We start from the raw sequence: 20,951 nt of genomic DNA, 5'->3' as shown, positions 1-20,951 counted from the left end.
ATCCAGTAAATTAAAATGATTAGAATTTTAAACTCATAAGCTTCAAATACTGACTAAGCCTATGTACAGGGAAATCAAGTTCTTCATCTTTTATATTAAACAACTTTTTATGTCACCCAAAAATAGAAATTAAGTCCATTATATGACAATACGGTCTCTGTCGCTTCATTACACAAACATCTTGCCAGATTCATTTTTAACTTTTCCTAGCCGATATATATAACTTATTTACTAATTATTTATGATTATATATATATTATGCATCCACCTACTATTTTTAATTTAAGTTGTTGATTGAACGATTATTTAAGTTAATTCATCTTAGAATTCTTTTAATTTTTGACCCATCTAGTCGGGCTGCATTTTAGGTCTCACATGAAAATTCAGAGGGGCATTTGTATTTATACCCGTTTAGCCCATTTCGTTGCAAACCAAGCGGCCCACTCAAAGTTGGAAGGTCTACTACCCACTTTTTCGCGTAACTTCAGCATACGGGCCTGAAGTAGCAAAGACAATCACGCAAACTTCAGTATTCTAGTAGACGGGCTTGAAGTAGCAAAAATTCCTGAACCAAGTGTGTTGAAGTTTTTGTTTGTAATTGCTGAACTTAAGCATTTTAGTGCTGAATTTTGTTCTCTATTTGCTGAAGTTTTTATTTGTAATTGCTGAACTTAAGCATTCTAGTAGTTGAAGTTTTGTGATAATGAAGTTATTCAATTCATTTGTAAAAATTTCAGCACTAAATAAGCTGAAGTTTTTTTGTCCCGGATTCATTAGTTTTGTCATTAAGCTTTTTCAAAAACTTCAGCAGAAGATGCTGAAGTTATTTAGTTCATTTGTAAATACTTCAGCACTAAATAAGCTGAAGTATTTTGTCCTGGATTCATCAGTTTTGTCATAAAGCTTTTTCAAAAACTTCAGCAGAAGATGCTGAAGTTATTTAATTTATTTGTAAAACCTTTTGCACTAAATAAGCTGAAGTTTTTTTTATACTGGATTCATTAGTTTTGTCATAAAGCTTTTTCAAAAACTTCAGCAGAAGATGCTGAAGTTATTTAGTTCATTTGTAAAAGCTCCAGCACTATATAAGCTGAAGTTTTTGAAAAAGCTTTCTAACATACTAGATAAATAATCACATTATTCTTTCATAGAGTATTACTACTATAAAATAATCAGATTGCCAACAATATCTAAATCATAAAATTTGAAAACAATAAACGTGAAAAGAACAGAATTATCATGAAAAGAATCACGAAGTGTGACCTTAAACTTCTCGTACGTGGAAATATTCACAAATTATTGTCTACTAACTTACGTGAGTATTTATAATTTATTTTTAAATAATCTGATAAACATACTTATGACAATCATTCCATGAACTGAAGTTTCATAGCATCACCAACAGCAGCAGAAGGAAAAAGAAGAAAACGAAGGAGGAGAAGGAGGATGAGAAAGGGGGCTGAAGTTATTTAAAAAGTGGGTACAAGTTAAAACTTTTTTAAAAATGGATATACGTTAAATAGGGGCGACCAAATATGACGTCCCGTGCAATTTTTACTAATTCAGAATAGAGAAAACTACAGCCCAATTAACACTACTACGTGAGTAACATGTATGGGCCAGAGGCTGGCCCATTATCCAAAGCCCTATCTGTGTGAAAAATGACATCATGTAGCCATTTTTAAGCATGTTGTTTAAAATATATTCACAGTTTACAATATATTTAAAAATTAGATAATTTTGCTCAAACTTCAGGACACGACATCCTAGAGTTTAAACCTCAAAATTCAAACTTAGGACATCGTGTCCTAAAATTCGAAAATTGTATCTTGAATTTCGAATCATATGTCCTGAATTTTAAATTAGTAGTTCATAAATTTAGCACATTTAATACTGAATTTCAAATTAGTAGCTCACAAATTCTGGATAATTAGTGGGTGTTTGGACATAAAAATTGTAAAAATTCGAAAAAAGTGAAATTTATTTTTCAAATGAAAATGTATTTGAAAATTAGAGTTGTGTTTGGACATAAATATAATTTTGGGTTATTTTTGAATTTTTGTGAGTGATCTGAGTGAAAATTCTGAAAAATAGTTTTTTGGAGTTTTTCAAATTTTTGAAAAATTTCAAAAATAGTCTTAAAGGAAAAATTAAAAATTTTATGGCCAAATACTGATTTAAAAAAAAAGTAAAAAATTTAGAAAAAAATTGAAAAAATATTTCATGGCAAAACGGATTCTTACTCTTGAAATTTGGATAAATTGACTAATCTTTAAATACATTGTAAATTATGGATATATTTCAAATAGCGGGCTTAAAAGTGGCTATGGCTGCAATTCGCCCAATATTGGTCTCTGTTCAAGCTATGGCGATTTGGTGATAAGAATTCAGCAAGATACAGTTAGTTGTTCATGGCCGCTATGGCCTTTACAAAATTATCGTTTGATTATATTTCTCCTCCTTTCAGTTACCCTTCTTCAAAAACACTTCAATTTCCCATTCCATTACCCAAAATTCAATCTTTGCAAAACTTTAGAGCTAAAAGTATAAGAATTTACTGTTCTTCCCAAACAATTCATTCAGATAAAGAAAATCAAACGAATCAGACAAAAAAGAAGCAAAAACCTAGACCAAGCTTTCTCGAACAAGTTCAAGATAAATGGTCTGTTAAAACCACTTCATTAAGGGAAAAATTCCCTTGGCAAGAATTAAATTCAGTATCAATAGAAGAAGTTGCAGAACAAGACCTCCTTTCTTCTGTATCAAAAACTGAAGAAAATCCAGTAGTAAATGAGTCAGTGAGTTCTGGTTCAAGAATTAAGGTAAATTTAGCTCCTTGGGTTCATGGAAATCAACCCAAAAAATCTCAGCTTGATTCTTTTGAGGCTAGAAATTTTGAAAAGAATGCTAATTGGGAAAATAATGTTTCTGAAGAATTGGATATTGAATCAGGAAAAGATGAAAAAGATATCAAATTGGAAACAAAGGTTTCACATAGATATGAGGTTCAGAGTTCCTCAAATTTTGACAAGGGTATTACTTATGCTAATTCAGTTAGATTGCCATGGCAAGGTGAGAGAGATGTGGGACCTGCGAGCGGAGACAAGCTGAGAAAAAGTAATACAGAAATGGCAGAGAAAATGATACCTGAACCTCAACTGAAGAAGCTAAGAAATGCAGCATTGAGGATGGTGGAGAGAATAAAGGTTGGATCAGCTGGTGTAACACAGGAACTTGTTGATTCAATTCATGAGAAGTGGAAAGTGGATGAGATTGTTAAATTGAGATTTGAAGGTCCTCCTTCACATAATATGAAGAGGACTCATGAGATTCTAGAGGTTGGTTCTTGTTAATATTAGATAGATATCTAGTACATACATTTATGTTCATTTGTTGTAATTATTGGCAAGTGGCACCTAGATTGTTGTCAGTGATCCACACAGTTAGTCCCTCCGTCCCAATTTATGTGGCACTCTTTCCTTTTCGAAAAAGAATGTCCTTATTTAGAAACAATTTATCTTTAGAATTTCTACTGTGCCCTTAATGAATTGTTTTACAGCCACACAATAATCTATGGTTTTCTTTAGACCACAAGTTTCAAAAGTCTTCCTTTCTTTCTTAAACTCCGTGCCGAGTCAAACGCCGCCACATAAAATGGGACGGAGGGAGTATATTTTTCCAGTTTTCTGTGTAGATTGTAGTATTGTGAATTCTTATGTGTATCATACTTTGACCATTGTTAGCATAGAACTGGAGGATTAGTGATCTGGAGATCAGGCAGTTCCATAGTGTTATACAGAGGAATACCATACAAGCTTCCTTGTGTACAATCTTTTACGACAAGAAATGATGATATTGACGAATCAGAGTCTTCAAAGAATGATAACGGTCAAAGCTTTGGAGTCAAATCCTTAAATGAAGCTACTGAAAGACCGAGAAATGGTTTCAGTAATCTGTCTGGTGCAGAAATAAGGGATTTAAGCGAGCTCAACATGCTGCTAGATGAAGTTGGTCCACGATTCAAAGATTGGTCAGGTCGTGAACCACTGCCTGTTGATGCTGATATGTTGCCTGCTGTTGTTCCTGGCTATAGACCTCCTTTTCGACGTCTTCCTTATGGAGCTAAACTTAACCTTAAAAACAAAGAAATGACGTACCTGCGCAGAACTGCGAGAATTATGCCCCCTCATTTTGCTTTAGGTATGTGGAAAGGGTTTCTAATGTTTCGTTGTCCTCTTTTGAAAATCTTTGAACTCTTTTGACCTCCAAACTGTTGTCTGCATTGTTCAGGAAGGAACAGAGAACTTCAAGGTTTAGCCGCGGCCATGGCGAAGCTATGGAGAGGAAGTGCTATTGCGAAGATAGCCATAAAACGTGGTGTGCAAAATACAAGCAATGAAAGAATGGCAGAAGAACTTAAGGTAAAAAGATAAAGCTCGCTACAAACACTCTTAGAAAGTTAAGACTGCATGATAAGGACACGCAGCATTAGTAAGTGTTAGCAAGAACGGAAAGAAGACAGAAGTATACTAAGAACTAAGATTATGACAAAAAGTTAGATTTTCCTTGGCTTTTTAAACTTGCACCTTATTCTGGCACTTAGATATCCCAGCCACTACATTGTTGGCTGCTTTTGCAAGTTATCATTTTCTGGATTTAAGGTTAGTCAGAGGGAAGTTGTGAAAATATGTCCCGGTCCCGTCCCGTATCCCGTCCCATCCCGTCCCGTCCCACTTCATTTTAAACGGGAAGGGCCAATGTTAAACGGAACACGGGATGGGACGGGACGATCAATTCGTCCCGTTTGTCCCGTCCCATTTCGTCCCGTTTCGTCCCGTCCCACCTGTCCCGTCCTTATGGTATATTTGTGGAATTTTTGTTGTATTTGGTAAGTATAAAACAAATTCAACTTATGCACCGACCATTAATGAAATGATTGCAAAATTTAAAATGTATTTTTTCTCTATTCCCCAAGTTTATTTAATTTCTACAATACTTAAACCATATTTAAAATTAAGAGGTACAAAGGGACTTGTTCGTAAAATTTATCAAAATTTAGCAATTCAAGAAAATGAACAACCATCTCTCAAGACTTCCAAGCTAACATATATTCTTGTGCTAGAATCTAGATCAATGTTTGATAAATATAAATCTATGGAAATAACAGGTGGTGAAACTGCTCCTTCTACTTCTAAGTCTAGAGTAGAAGTTCTATAGGAAGATATGAATTATATAACATGTTTTGATTCCTCTATTGATGATGAACTTGATTCTTAGCATCGGAGAATGCTTTTAGTGCAACAATATTTCAAATCGGAGATCATAGAGGCCTAATTCAAACAGAAACCTTCCTAGAAGGTGGCCGTGTAGAATAGGTGCTCTTCAAAAGAATTATATTCGTATGTGAGATTTTAAAGTTCTATTAATAAAATAACAGGCTCTAAGCGTTGATTTTTTTTTATGAATTGTCTTAGTTACTTAATACTTTGAAATTATAATTACTAGAATATTTCATTACAAGTCTATTGTTTTAATATTTTATAATTTTTTACTTAGTTTTCTAATTTCCTTTTTAACATTTAAGTTTATTAAATAAGTCAAAAAACTAGCCATTGTAAACTTTAAAAACTTAGTCATTTTCAAAAAACTAGACGTTTTTTTTATTAAAAAAAAAAATACACTTAAGTCCCGCGAACCCGTCCCGTCCCATCCCATCCCGTTTGTTAGCGGGACGGGATGATCCGACCGTTTCGTCCCGTTTGTCCCGTCCCGCCACCATCCCGCTTAATGTCGTTCCGTCCCGTCCCGTTGGACAGCCATACTGTAGAGTATACTCCATAATCGTTCCGTCAAAGTTGCAGTTGAGTTCGCGAGTTCGCTTCCTGATTCACAGGCATTCTTTTATTCTTTAGAAAAAATGTTAGTGAAAGTTTAATGAATCTGACAATAGATCCTTGTTGTTCAACAGGTATTGACCGGAGGAACGCTAATCTCCAGGAATAAGGACTATATTGTCTTTTACAGGGGTAATGATTTCTTGCCACCTCGTGTCACGGAAGCCCTAGTAGAAGCAGAGAGCAAAAGTGCTTTCTTACATGATCAAGAAGAACAAGCACGGCAAAGAGCAGCAACCCTTATTCATTCTGATACTAAAGCTCCTAAAAGGCCATTGATTGCTGGAACTCTTTCTGAAACTATAGCAGCCACTTCACGCTGGGGAAACCAACCTAGTATTGAAGAGAGAGAGAAAATGATGAGAGACGCTGCTATAGCAAGGCATGCTTCTCTTGTCAAGCATCTTGAACAGAAGCTAGCCCATGTAAGTTTTTGTAAATAAAGGTGAAAATACTGCTGCAAATGTGCAAATGAATCATTGTTGGATTGGTTCCTGCAGGCAAAAGGCAAGATCAAAAAGGCAGAAAATTTGTTACGGAAATTGCAGGAAAATCGGGAACCATCTGAGCTGCCAACTGACTTGGAAATATTATCTGCTGAGGAAAGGTTTCTGTTTCGTAAGATGGGTCTTAGCATGAAACCTTTTCTGCTTCTAGGTAAGGGTTGCTACTTGCTGAATCCCATAGTTTCTCTCAGGATAGAGCGCATAACTAACACATTTCTGTTCAGGGAGGCGAGATGTTTTTGATGGAACTATAGAGAACATACATTTACATTGGAAATACCGGGAGCTAGTAAAGATCATTGCGGAGAGGAGAAATGCAGCACAAATAAAACACATTGCAGTTACCCTTGAGGCTGAAAGTGGTGGCCTTTTGGTATCTATAGACAAGACTACCCAAGGCTACGCAATTATACTCTATCGTGGGAAAAATTACCAGCGTCCTAGTGAATTCAGGCCCAAAAATCTTTTGACTAAGAGGCAGGCATTGGCCCGTTCAATTGAACTTCAGAGACGTGAGGTAATATGTTCATTATTGTCATTTTCTTTCGCAGATAGATGTAATTCAATGTCTCAGATATCTGGAGATTAATCACCTTACGGATGTCTACTGAAAAAATTTGCAGGCACTAAAGCATCATATAACAGAATTGCAGGATAAGCTTCAGAATTTGAAGTCTGATCTAGTATGAAATTCCTGCTTTTTATGGAAATATATTTTCCCTTTCGTTCAACTTGCAAATCACCTCTTGCTTTCGTTTTTATTTACTTTTGCTGAAAATTCTACAGGAAGATATGAACATGGTTGAGGAGATTGATGAGGAGACCTTATACTCGAGATTAGATCCATCTGATGATGAGGATGATATGGAAGAGGTAAGAGGAGACTCTAGAAACTTCTTTATAAAAGTAGAGTAGGAATATTTCTTGAATCAATACCCTGGAACCAAAATGGAATATTAATCCAATCGCAGGAGGTTGGGAAGGAGGATCAAAACCACTAATTGACAGTCTTCCCCACCCCTCAGCCCTCTTTTTTCTTTTCATGAAACTGGAAAAAACACAATATAACAGCATTAAAAGCTCTGCAGTTATGTGTCAACTGCCGGTTTGCTGGAATTAATGCAAGCGGTGTACTCAGTTGAGAGTTGAGGACATCACACTGAATGAAATTAGCCTAGGGATGAATGTTCCCTATTCAATTACTTGGTCTACTTTAGTGGCATCAATGCACATATTAATCCCAGACTAGCTGGTGTCTGCTATGTGAATTGTCTGAATTCATCTCGCTCTATTCAGTTTAGACCAGATAAGGGAAATATTTATTGAAATGTGTTACTTGGATTACTATAACGGTCCATTTTTACGATTGTTGATTTTTGATTCGTTTGCAGAATTTCGAGGAGAAAGGTTAGAACTAGTAATAGCCGAATGCTTTTGAGGATGATGTTGCTCTGTTGCTCAACCGAGGCTATGGGTAAGATATGGACATATTGTGTCAGCACATCTAAAGCGGAAGATGTTTCTTTGCACACTTTTGTCACTAGAATTGCTGGATTATCGCCAGAGGCGGATCTAGAATTTCTAGAACATGGGATTACCACCAAAGAAAGGATTTAGGGGGAATTGATCCCTTAAATAACTCAATATTCAACCAAGTGCACGTTTCAACCTTTGTGGAGCATGGGGCCAGCAAATAATATTAGATCAATTCTAGGAAGTCTGTACATAAAACACCTAGTTTAGCAGAAAGACCACGTGCACCATAATGTAGGCCCAAATTTGCCCCTGGTATCGCTAAACTTTTATTTCAGTAAACAGTAGATTCATCAACATTATACAGGTGCAGGCGATCCTTCAATGAACTAGTTTGTGAAATCGTTTATCACGCAAAAAAGAAAAGAATCTTTTGGTGAAATGTGAACTTGTCTAGTAAGTTCTATGACAACTTACTGGGACTGACTAGTTTCATTTTTGTGTTTGAAGTGAGAACTGGAATGAATACATTGTCGGACTTTTACTTGTAACCACTTTTACGTTACAGTTGTGTCCCTTTTATTTGTTTGTTTTAAAAGTGTTTCGTTTGCATGCTTATGTGAACAATCATTGCCTACATTCGGACGAGTTAAGTCGTCTGTTTCTGCATAACCTTTTCATCGTGATAGTTTTCTTAGACACTTTAATCAACTGTGACCTCCAAAAGGTTTCCAACTCATATTATATACTATAATTTTATGGGTTACTTCTCCTGAGAAACAACATTTTTGCCATTCAGGGTGAAGCAAAGGTGTACCTGAAGAGGGAGTAGAGTAGCAGTCAAGGACTGGTATTCACGTCGATGTCTCATTATATCCAGCCAACTAGTTAAATCTTCCAGAAAGCAATTTACAGAAACGCGTATTTTCCAGGGTATCATCATGATATGTTATCATTGGTAAATTTTGCAGTTCTTACTTTAGCTGGGAGGCCTTGTATATATAAGAGATATTTACTGTTCTGTATAATACCTAATTCCGGTTATGTGAATAACGTTCTTAGCCTGATAAATATATTGTTATTGTTGTTCTTCTGTTTAAATATACAAGCATTTTCTCGTTTTGAAACATTTCAAGATATTCGATACTACCTTATAACTTTCACTTCCAAAAATTCAAATTCATAAAACTATTTAAATTTTGAACTTTGGTCCGATGTTGTCTATCAAATTAACTTTTCAACCACTACTTTAATGTCTTCACTAATAAGATGTGAATTCAAATTAACAACTTAACATATATGTTCAATCAAATACTGTCATAAAAAACAAACGAGTATTATTACTGATCTCAATTTGAATTCAGAAACCCTGTCAACACAGAAAAAGTAAAACATGGGCTTCTGCAATTTTATAATCCTTCATTTTGCAAGCTCGAGATAAAATCCAAATGCATTGGGAACGCAACAAACGTTCATTCTCTTGTTCATCTTGTTATGTGTCTATCTCATACTGAATATGCAGAATTTTCTCTCTAGTATGAAGCACAGAAGAATTCCCCATGTAGTAAAGCCCGATGCGATGCCAAACAAGCTCTGAATTACACTGAGAAATACAGCGACGACCCTGCCAATAGTTTCTGTCATTTGCGCAAGTTATACTGTAACAGCCAGCTCCCACATTTAATCTAAAACCACAATTTCAATGATAGTGGCATCCACAGTACCTGCCTAGTATCCTAGTTCTTTTGCAGACCTTCCTTTATGAATGGCAAGATTACAGGCGTTAACTCAGCTTGATGTGAGGTATAACAATGATTGGCTCCTTCGATGATATGTAACTTGTGGTTTGGTATGATCTTATCGAACTCCAAAGCATCTTCCAAGGGAATAATTTCATCAGCAGACCCATGAACTGTCAATACCCTGTACAAGTGAAGTTCAGCAATTAGTACCTTAGATCTCATCGAGTCAATGGTGCATTAAAGGTGAAAAGATCAGAATAGAGATATATCGCCAACAATCAAGATGGCAGTGAGGTTAGAATGCTATCATACAAAAATCTCAATGGTAATGAAAAAAAGAGAGAGAAGTATTGACATAATGGAAGCAACATCAGTCCCACCTGCATCCTTTGTCAATTTGAAGGCATGCATCATGCATGTTTGTGTGAAGTCGATCCATTAAACTTTCCTCGGTAACACGGTAATCAACTTCTCCTACAAATAGAGAAGCATATTTTCAGTTCTCCATAGAAAATGGAAACCCTATGCATTTTCATTGTCCAAAACCCTACTATGTAGATGGGGAAGAAATGGTTATGATAGCCTAAATAATCATATAACATATCGAGCAAGAGGTTCTTACTTGTCATTGGAGCCTTACCCTGTCTAAGCTACTATTGTGGTTCATCTGCATCTTGGTCTCAAGAACCAAAGAGAGATCAAATACAAAGACTCAAGGCTCTTTTCTGAACGTGCATCCAGTAAATGCATTCAAGATATAGAAAATGAGAGTAGTTCCTGTACAACTGACTCATACCCCCTAACAAAAACTTAAGGAGCTTATAGAATCCCATAATAAAATAGAGCTATCTACAAAGCTCATGGCGAAGGGGGTAGATATATACAATATTAGTCAGAAAAGTAAAGAAAACAATTGCATAAAGGGTATAGGAAACTATAGAAATTGTGCCTTTTGACTCTTATCTCTCTTGAGACGTCAAACTTTTTAAAATATAGGCACGATACAGAAGTCGAGAAATCAGGGGCAGTTGTGGCATTCCCATACTGAGATTTGTCATCTACCAAATTTCACATATTCTTGGTAATCTGAATTAACACTGACTATAAAATGAGGAAAACGAAAAATTCCACTCTACGGGCAAAAGGGAAAATATTTATATGCATAAGTTGAATGAAGATTTGTGTCATTACCTGCTCTACTTTTAACATCAATAAAGCCATCTTTCTTGATTATTTCCAGGAAGTCCTCGCCCAGGCGCTCTGCAATGCCTTTCTCTAGATTGTAACGGCCAGACAAATTGACAATTGTGTGAACATCATGATACTTAGAAGCATATAGAAGCACAACATCCCCTCCTGCAACAGTTTATTTCTAATAATTAATCAACATACAAGAATATGACAAACGCCAACATTTCTTGTAATGTCATTAATAGAGGAAGACGAGGGCACAAAACAAAGTACATCATTATTGGCCTCCAGTAATTATTATGCAGGGATAATTTCCATTCTTTGCATTGAGTTGATGAACTCTTTGAATTAGTATATTTTATTGGAGTAGAAAATTTTATGTCAAATCTAAGTATATAAATCCTTCTTGCTTGTCCTCTTCTCCTTGTAGAATGTGGGTTAGGAGCAGGGAATTCAACCATAAGGAGTTGTCATAGCTGATATTTCTCCCCCCGTATGGCCCTAGCAGTGAATATATGTAACCTACTTCTCCGTTTGTTCTGTTCTACCCATCAGCTTAAACCTTGGTGGGCAGAGTTACTCAGTCCTTGTGCTGGTGTGTCGTAGCAGACTAGCAGGTATACTAGCAGGTACCTGGTGGAATAGTCAAGGTGCGCACAAGCTGGCACAGACACACTGTTAACAGACAGTTTTCTGTCTGTTCTCGGGACAGCTAATTTCAAAATTAATAAGGGGTGCAAGAGCAGCTAGCCGATATCTTTTTTTTTTTCTTTCTTTTTTTCTTGTATAATTATAATGATAACTAGCTGATATAATCTAAAAGGAACAAAGGACTTTAGCATATTTTAGCACCTTGAGATGCTTTTCTCTTTTCTCTTTCTTCTTGAACTTTGATTTTGCAGTTACGCATTAACAGGATTTATGAAGAAGAGCCATAATATGATTAGGTGGGAGAAGGAATATGCATGTCTGATATCAAAAGGTAAAATTATCACATCCAGAGAAGACCAATAAGAAAAAACCCTAAAGCATAATAGTTTCACATGCAAACCCTCTTTCTTCAACATAGTGTGCAAAATACTCTTGATATACTATACAACTCTTGGCAAAAGTTGACACACCTTTACTATGTCCAAGGACTGCTGTTACTTTGCGGTTTGCTCCATTAAAATATTCAACCACAGAATGCAAGTCATCCGCCTCTCTACGGTAGTTACCATACTGAAATGAACCTTCACTTTCACTAGAAAGCAGTTGAGAATGTACAACCAAGAATTGTGAAAGAATTAATGTTAGTCATTGCAAACAGAAATTTGGGACAACAAATCTATGAAAGCAGTGATGATGAGAGAGAAAGTTAATCAACAAGAAATATGGAGTAGAAATGATGTAACATCTTGCTCTTTGACCCATTGTATTGACCTCTAGTTAGGTAAGTACTTCTAGGTACCTTACTGTCTCTACAAGAAATCAACAAAGAGAAGCATTTGATGCAGATATTTCAGAATTTTTTACCAATTTCGCCACATTGGAATAATGATTTATTCCCTTAGGGCAAAAGGGCTCACAGTTAATCTTTATTTGGAGGTTAAAAGCCTCTATAGTTGCAGGCAGTTGCAGTATATAATATGAACCAATGCCGAGAGAGAAGTACAAGCAATAGATTAGTAACAGACTGAATATTAGTTCCTTACCAGATATAATTGCACATTCTTTTCATAATAAGAAGGAATAAGAAGAAGATACCGCTCACCACAATAACAATAGTCTGCCTATAGAGCATTCAGAATAATAAACAAAAAAAAAAACTATCCCTTTATATAGACATTGCCTGAACAGTATGGATGGTCCTTTTAGTACCAAAGGCTTACCCATTTCCAGGAAAATCAAAGCGGAATGCACTGATTCCTTCTTTCTCCATAGCAACAGCAAGGTTCACCATAGTGTAGAAGTCCTATCAACAGAAACACAATGAAAAGTTAGATGCTTCACAAGCAACTCTCCCACCATCAAACAGACTACATATATACTGATAAAGAAGCATGGACAAAAAAACATCTGCTATTGGACTTAAACCAAAAATTTTATCTTGTCAAATCATGCAAGAAAGCAAAGGAGTCAGTAATTGCTTCAATCATGAACTTAAGAATATACTTTCCTCCATACCATCTATCATAGCTCTACACTGATCTTATATAACATTTGACTTCAATTTTATTCATTCCCGAAAAGTCAGATAAGATAATTTGCTAATAGTTCAGAGCTCCATTCTAAATATAGCCAAATCAAAGTTGTAATTTCTATTGTTATCTAGAGCATCACTTGAAAATATAGTCATAATAATTTGCTCGACAGGGTGGAAGGTGAACCTACAAGCACTACATCATGTTGACACAAGTAATTCTCAAACTACCGCTCATATTCGTCTTTGTATAACTAGATGTCGTGCAATCTTCATGAGGTTGAGCCCTAGCCAAATTCTGATGCTCGACTGGTATAACCCAATGTGCCTTTCCAAGGACATCGCTCAAACTAGATCTATTTTCCTCAATAAGAGACTAAACATTAATATCAAGAAACCCCATGCAGGATCAAGTAAATATGGAAAATCACCAATCCATTAAAAATCAACGAAAATTTTGTTAACGGATATGTGAAGCAGCAATGGATGCTGAAAAGAATACAGATAGTAGAAAATTCAAGGGTGCAATATAACAGCTAATGTAGCACAAGAAACATAGTAGACATGGTAATAGTTCAAACCTTGGAGGATCTGAATCCATGACACAAAACCACGATCTCCACCGATCCAGTATCATGCAACACACCAACTAGTTTCTCATTGTGTTGGTTCAGCACTGTAATTTTCTTCTGCACAGCTGCTGAACATCAGGACACATGCATCAGTAAGAATGTCAGAACATATGTTATTAGTTGACAAGGAATCCGCATTCCCTCTTTCACCAGTATAAGCAGATTGATGAATATATCGTAGCGCTTTTAAGTTTTAATTGGTATCAGGCTCCCATATTGAAAATGAAGAGGAGTATTTAAGCTTTCACCAAAAAATTGTCAAGAAAACCCGGATTACCATTGCTGCAGATAATTCTGCAATAGCTACAACACAACAGCATAGAGCTGTTTGCAAACAAAGGGCCACTTTTTCCGTAGTAATTATAGATCATATGTAATGAAACTCAAAAACTATCATAAATAAGCATTTTTCTTCATATTGTAATTCTGTTTTTTTTTTCCAATAAAAGCAAGCTAAAAATTGTCACCTGGGTTTTGTGCCATATTAAAAGCAACTCTGAATGTGATGTTGCGCCTGCGAGAAGGATTGACGCGCACCTGTGGTAGTGAAAATTCTGAGAAAAGTGGTCTTTTTTGAAGGACAAAATTCGGGGATACAACATTGAAATTGTACGCTAAAATTCCCATATTGATTTTATTGAATCTAATTGGATTATACACAGAATAAAAGTCAAAAGAGGACGAAAGCAAATTCTTGGCTCTTACCTACGTCTGGACAATATTGGTTGCTGGTTGCTAATACTAGTGACTGCAGTCACTGAATCAGACAGAGGAGTTGGAGCTTGAGATGGAAGTCAAAATTGCACATAGGTCCTTTTTTATAATGCTTTTTCTGTTTTGGTCCTTGACGTTTTTCTATTTGGTCAATCAATCCTATGGAATATCCTCGAAGAGACATTTGCAACCAATTACGTAAAGAAAAATAATATATGGCTTAATTTAAATTTGAGGATTAGGAAATGGTCCGAAACTTTTTTGATGCTTTTTTGGACAAAAAACATGTTTCTAATGCTAAAAAAATAGTTACATAACTAGGTATACTGCATTTTACTTTAACGGAAAGTTAGTCGTTAAAGTAAAACGCAGTATAGTACTGCGTATTATTTAAAAATTATTTTTTTAACTAATTCCCAGTACTGTACTGTGTTTTACTTTAACGCAGTACAGTACTGCGTTTCACTTATTAATTTGGGCCAGCTTTATTTTATTAAAGCAATTCGCAGTACTATACTGCGTTTTAGTTAAACGCAGTATAGTACTGCGAATTGCTTTAATAAAATAAAGCTCATTCTTCCTTGGACAACGACAGAACCGAGACTCCCCCATTAAAAAAATTTCGAGCACTGTTGGTCCCCCCCTCCCGTGTCAAAGTAAAAAAAAAAATTTGGGCCCCACCCGTCACCTAAAAAGCAAGGAGTGTAGGTCCCACACAAGACAAGCTTTGGATTCCTTCTTTCGGGTGCAAAAATTCGATTTCAATCAAATTCAAAAAACTTAAATCGAGGTATTTCAATTTTGTTTATGTCGAAACTCGTATAGTACATGCATATTTGTATTGTTTAATGTGTTTCCATGTTAATTTGTGTTATGTTTGTGTTTAAATTTGTATCTTATTTATACCCGGATTGATTTATTAGCTTTGATACAAAAAATTGTTAAAATTTGATAAATTATTATATTGTTAATGTTATGTTTTTATTTGGTTAAATAAAAAATTAATATTATTTATTTTGTTTGTTGTTCATATTTGTATTTTATGTTAGTTGTTTTTATATGTAATAGTGACCTTTTAGCGTAGTAAAATAAATAGCATTTTAGCGTAATAAAATATAGAGCCTTTTAGTGTAGTAAAATATAGAGCTTGTTAGTGTAGTAAAATATAGAGCCTTTTAGCGTAGTAAAATATAGAGCATTTTAGCGTAGTAAAATGTAGAACCTTTTAGCGTAGAGTCTATGTAGTTTAAGTATGTAGTAACTGCAAACTCTATCCAATTACACTTTACAAAATTAATTATTTAATTTATAACAATAAACTTACAAAAGTAACAAATTAATATATGTTGTAAAATTAACTCCAATATCGAGCCTGGAACTCATACATAATTATTCAGTCTAATTCAATAATTTTTAATTTAATTCCTTAAACTAACAAAATTCTAAAAATATTGAAATTGACACGCATAATAATTAAGGATAACTCGGTGCTACCGGGCCTCAAAAATCAAGCCTGAAACTCATACATAATTATTCAATCCAATTTTAAACATAATTAATTATTTAATTTATTAAGCTAACAAAATTCTAAAAATGTTGAAATTGACACGCATAATAATTAAAGATAACTTGGTGCTACCGGGCCTCAAATATAGAGCCTGGAACCCATATATAATTATTCAGTCCAATATTAAATATAATTAATTATTTAATTTATTAAGCTAACAAAATTCTAAAAATATTGAAATTGACACACATAATAATTAAGGATAACTTGGTGCTACCGGGCCTCAAATATCGAGCCTGAAACCCATACATAATTATTCAGTCCAATTCAATAATTTTTAATTTAATTCCTTAAACTAACAGAATTCTAAAAATGTTGAAATTGACACGCATAATAATTAAAGATAACTCGGTGCTACCGGGCCTCAAAAATCAAGCCTGGAACTCATACATAATTATTCAGTCCAATTTTAAACATAATTAATTATTTAATTTATTAAGCTAACAAACTTCTAAAAATGTTGAAATTGACACACATAATAATTAAGGATAATATGGTGCTACCGGGCCTCAAATATCGAGCCTGGAACCCATACATAATTATTCAGTCCAATATTAAACATAATTAATTATTTAATTCCTTAAACTAACACACACAATTAATTTTGTTTAAATTATAGTAGACGACATGGACTTTCATCCGCCTCCGCATCCTCGACCTGTCAAGGATCAGCTACTAGTATTGCAGGGCGACTATAGGTCCTCCTTTGTATGGGAAGGACAGTTATTGATGCAGGCTCTCCGCCCCAGGAGACCTGACGATTTGTGGGAGTTCATCGTGGAGCATCCTTTCCACATTGCTGACCGAAATTCATCATCATCCCTTGTGAGGGCATCCACGTTCGGCATGCTTGGCAAATTATCAAGGTAGGAAATATTCCACTCATGAAATGGCACGTGGGACTCGTACACTCTTGGTCTAGCGGGAGGTGGAGGAACATGCTCCCTCGTCAGCTCAGGTTCAACATTCACTTCCTCCTCCTCATCACCCTCATCATGGAAGGGTGTGTCATCCCCAGACTCATCTGCATTGTTGTCATAATCACTATCATCTTCCTGACTCTGCGCATCTGCCAAATCACGAGTAAATACGTCGTCTATGGGCAACTGTGTGAGGTCAGGAGCTTCAAGAAGCTCGTTTTCACTACACAAAAAGAACAAAATGATAAGTTACCCAACTAGATAAATACTTTAGATATAGTTATATCACTTTACTTACAAGTCGTACTGCCTTGACGTTTCATGATGGATATTTTCTTGTTGGTGATGACTCTCGGATGGACCATCGTGGTCCAATACTCCAGAACTACGCATATTCCAACTAGGGGCGGGGTCATAACTTGTAAAATTCATATCCGGACGATACCCCCTATGAAAAATATGAGTGTTAATACAAATCCAATTAAAACATAAAATAGACATTGCTAAAGCGTAGTAAAATTGAAGTTTACCAGTCGTCTTGTTGATTATATAAAGTCGAAAAATTATTTTGTGGCTGCTCATTCGCCGGTGGTGACAAGTTTAAATCAAGGCAAACTCTTTCATCAGTAATCTGTCCGGCAAAAACTGCTCCAGAATAACCACCCGATGACTGAGGGTTATCCCTACTATGTACGCCCTCATTATTGGGAGCGTCTTCCACCTTGACGTACGTTTCCAATAATTTTATTACAATAAATTCCCTGTATTCATCCGGAATCCGCAAAAAATCTCTAAGAGTTTCATCATCCTCGATGTTAAACTCAGAATAATAAGCAAACGCCTGCGGAGTCACTGAATACGGAAATCTACCGGTTACTTTAAGGTTAACCGAACGCCTCCTATCACTCATTTTTTTACGTAACAACGATACCAATTTATCGTACTCCATAGTAAGCGGCAATTTAACATGACACTGTGGAGGTGAGCTATACCTCACAGAGTTATTCTCCAGCACAACCTTACCCCCCTCTAATATAGTGAAACCCTTATTTTTGGCACTTCAGACATTGTAAAAAAATGATTGATAAGAAGAAGAGAGAAGTATGAACATAAGTAAAGTATTGAATGGATTTTCATAAAATTGAAACGCCTTTAAATAAGGCAAGTCCGAGCTTGGGGTGTAGAATTTTTCTATGTAAAATGCAGTACAATACTAGATTTTATGTATTTAAATTATTGTTATGTCAGTTAATTATTGGTGGGGCCAAAAAGAGTAAAATGCAGTATAATAGTACGTTTCAGTGTAAAACGCAGTATACTGTGTTTTACAAAAAAAAAACTGCATTCCTTCAGAACTGGGCATTAATAAGTGAAACGCAGTACTGTACTGCATTTTACTTTAACAGCTAACTTTCCGTTAAAGTAAAACGCAGTATAGTACTGCGTTTTACCTAGTTATGTAACTTCTTTTTTTTAGCATTAGAAACGTACTTTATATCCAAAAAAACATCAAAAAAGTTTCGGCTCGCGGTGCTATTGGTTCCATCCAAAGTTATAATAGTATGCAACTAGTTACTTTTTTTTGTTGTTGACAAAATTGCTTAATTTGAAAAGCTCCAAATAAATTGAGGTTAATGAAATAGAAGAAATAACAAGAATTAATAACTATATATGGTAAAATTGAAAGAGAAAAGAAAAAGTTGATTAAATAGCTTGTTTGGATGGTTGTTGTATATCGTTGTATAATGTATCATATTGTATTATATTGTGTTGTATTGTTTTGATGAATATAACATTTGTACAGATTGTATCATTTGATGTCGTTTCATGATATCACGCACAACAATGAATAAAATTATACTATTACAAAGAAAAAGTAAGCTATTGGGTAGACTTATATAAAAAAGTCGGGTAAAAGATAAAATAGGATTATTTAATAATGAGAAAGGAGAAGATGATAGAAAAAAATAAGATAACGACTAACGATGCGATCAAATTGATATAATAAAATTTAATTAATAATTAAAATAAATATTGCATTTAAAATAACAAGACCATGCAATACAATAGGTGATAACCATCCAAACAAACTATAAGCGAGTTTTATCAATTTATTGATCATTCGAGTTTCGAGGTCACAAAAGTAAAATAAAATTTGAGACTACTGGATTACTCGTATTACACTTCAAGTAACATATAAATTTCTCTAAAATTTACTTTTAACATATCATTTCTTACTCCATAGTCTTTTTCTTTTGTTTTTCCACCCGGTGTTTGGTATCCGTATTGAAGTTCGACTATATCCGAATTCGCGCCGCGTATCGGGAGAAAACCTACCAAGTATTATTTCATTACCAAGTATTAACCTTTTGGTTAACTAGGAGCAACACCGTCCTCTACGCCACACCCTTTGTGGTTCTTACTCCATAGTTAACGAACAATAAAAGGAAGAAAACATCCCCTTGGTTTCCCAGCTGTTTGCTATATCTCACTCCAAATTTGGATTATTATTTCGCCGCCAGTCTCTCCCAAAGTCAGACATGAATCTTCCTCACTTTCATCCAATTCCACAGCGCTCATTCAATGTCTACTTCTCTACAATTTCACGTTTTCAGATAGGTTCCTATTCTTCTTTTCTCCCTTCTTCGAAATCTTCGACCTTGAGGAGGAGCATTAATTCTTTCACAATTTCAGCAGGTTCAAGAGCAACTAGTCCCAGACAAATTCCAGCACGAGACAGAGTGATAGATTTTGGAAAATACAAAGGTAAAATGCTGGGTACACTCCCATCTAAATACCTCAAATGGGTTTCCAAAAATCTTCGAGCTCGCGATTTTGAAGAGTGGGCCAAGCTCGCAGATGAAGTCCTTTCTGACTCTGTGTATAAGGACCGAATTGAGTGGGAGTTTGCTCAGAATCTCCTGAACGGGGACGTTTCAGCAAGCACGCAGAGTGCAGTTTCTGAGTTGCTGGAAATCAGCACAAGATTTGGTTGGGACAATGAAGATAAGTTGGGTTGGAGCAAAATTGATTATGAATTACTTGGTACATCCAAAGGCGGTCGAATACCAAGACTTTCTGATTCTCCAACTAAGAACACCAATTTAAAGGGAACAGCTCAGGAGGAGGAAACTGGAGAAGGTGAAAAAGACAGCAGGGAGAGAAGACGGGAACGGATAAGGTTACAGAGGAAAAAGAATGATTCTGGCTCGCGGTTGCAATCTTCAACTATGACAGAAAGAATAAGAAATTTACAGAATCCTGAGAATCATACTGATTATAATACAATCAACAAAGACCATTCTGTATCAAATACTGGAAGTCGTTTTCCTGGGCGCGAAGCACTGTTGAAGAAGGCCTTGTCTCTTGGTAGCAGGAAACAGTTCTAGCAACTGTGCAATTATCTGTTTTGAGATTTTGTTAGTGTATACAAAAACTGGTAAAGTTGCTGCCATGTGATGAGGAGGTTACGGGTTCGAGCCGTGGAAACAGCCTCTTGCGGAAATGCAGGTAAGGTTGCGTACAACAGACCCTTTATGGTCCGGCCCTTCCCTGGACCCCGCGAATAGCAGGAGCTTACGTGCACCGGGCTGCCCTTTTTTAGTGTATACCAAAATTGAATTCGTTCTTGCTCAAAGCATACTGCTAAGCTGGCGCATTTGTCATAAACAAGGATAGTGCAAGCCCCAAAAAGAGAATGCAAGATTGGATTTTAAATAAATTTTGGCTACTCTTAGAATTGTAGCAGCAAAACTGTGCAACTAGCTTATGTCTATTGTTGTAAACTCAACTGTACTTGATGTTTTGGCAGCAAGGGAAGCATATTGAATGGTTTTGCAACAAAGTATATTTGTGTAAGGATTTACAACTTCTTGTCGTACCAAAATAGTCAGAAGGCATGGTTCTAGGAACAGAGTTGTCTTAAGATAAACTTGAAGTCAGGGTAAGTGAACAATTCTCTGTTGGTGTAGACGAATTCGACAGCATAGTTGTGCAATCTCTGCCCACATAAGACCGCGTTACATTTGAAATTTCAATCAGGCTAACATTACTATGAGTATAAGAAATTAAGAACTACTCACGACATAATAGTGAATGGAAAGAGTGAACAAAAACAAGAGGAAAAGGCA

The 20,951-nt window shown here is 35.6% G+C and overlaps 3 protein-coding genes across 14 annotated transcripts; 2 read left to right on the top strand and 1 right to left on the bottom strand.

Moving 5' to 3' along the window:
• The first annotated feature begins 2,323 nt into the window (after positions 1-2,323).
• On the top strand, positions 2,324-8,974 carry LOC107788869 (CRM-domain containing factor CFM3, chloroplastic/mitochondrial). 3 transcript variants are annotated; one of them, XR_012695901.1, is made up of 10 exons: positions 2,324-3,338; positions 3,744-4,200; positions 4,291-4,421; positions 5,969-6,319; positions 6,395-6,551; positions 6,625-6,917; positions 7,024-7,083; positions 7,187-7,273; positions 7,792-7,874; positions 8,673-8,974. XR_012695901.1 is itself a non-coding variant. In XM_075223544.1 (9 exons), exons 1-9 carry the CDS (start codon positions 2,412-2,414, stop codon positions 8,703-8,705), a joined length of 2,496 nt encoding a protein of 831 aa, XP_075079645.1. In that variant the 5' UTR covers positions 2,324-2,411; the 3' UTR covers positions 8,706-8,974. The 3 variants fall into 3 exon arrangements, 2 of the variants coding, with proteins under 2 accessions (XP_075079645.1, XP_075079646.1); XM_075223544.1 differs by lacking the exon at positions 7,792-7,874; XM_075223545.1 differs by lacking the exon at positions 8,673-8,974 and having other exon boundaries at positions 7,792-8,435.
• Positions 8,975-9,148: 174 nt separating this feature from the next.
• On the bottom strand, positions 9,149-14,459 carry LOC107788871 (uncharacterized). Of its 10 annotated transcripts, none has more exons than XM_075223542.1 (9): positions 14,326-14,459; positions 14,088-14,157; positions 13,570-13,688; positions 12,678-12,760; positions 11,928-12,049; positions 10,807-10,971; positions 9,996-10,089; positions 9,598-9,796; positions 9,149-9,510 (listed from the first exon to the last, which is right to left on the bottom strand). In XM_075223542.1, exons 2-8 carry the CDS (start codon positions 14,101-14,103, stop codon positions 9,610-9,612), a joined length of 786 nt encoding a protein of 261 aa, XP_075079643.1. In that variant the 5' UTR covers positions 14,104-14,157; positions 14,326-14,459; the 3' UTR covers positions 9,149-9,510; positions 9,598-9,609. The 10 variants fall into 10 exon arrangements, with proteins under 10 accessions (XP_075079643.1, XP_075079644.1, XP_016466090.1 ...); XM_075223543.1 differs by having other exon boundaries at positions 13,570-13,685; XM_016610604.2 differs by having other exon boundaries at positions 9,149-9,796.
• A 4,542-nt stretch (positions 14,460-19,001) lies between these two features.
• On the top strand, positions 19,002-20,701 carry LOC107788870 (uncharacterized). The gene is made up of 2 exons (XM_016610599.2): positions 19,002-19,440; positions 19,519-20,701. The coding sequence occupies exons 1-2, from the start codon at positions 19,362-19,364 to the stop codon at positions 20,208-20,210; spliced, it is 771 nt and encodes a 256-aa protein (XP_016466085.1). The 5' UTR covers positions 19,002-19,361; the 3' UTR covers positions 20,211-20,701.
• Positions 20,702-20,951: the final 250 nt, after the last annotated feature.

This window comes from Nicotiana tabacum, chromosome 10, assembly GCF_000715075.1.
Source record: "Nicotiana tabacum cultivar K326 chromosome 10, ASM71507v2, whole genome shotgun sequence".
Classification (NCBI taxonomy): Eukaryota; Viridiplantae; Streptophyta; class Magnoliopsida; order Solanales; family Solanaceae; genus Nicotiana; species Nicotiana tabacum.
Note: the sequence above shows the minus strand (reverse complement) of the source record. Positions and strands in the feature narration are given on the sequence as shown.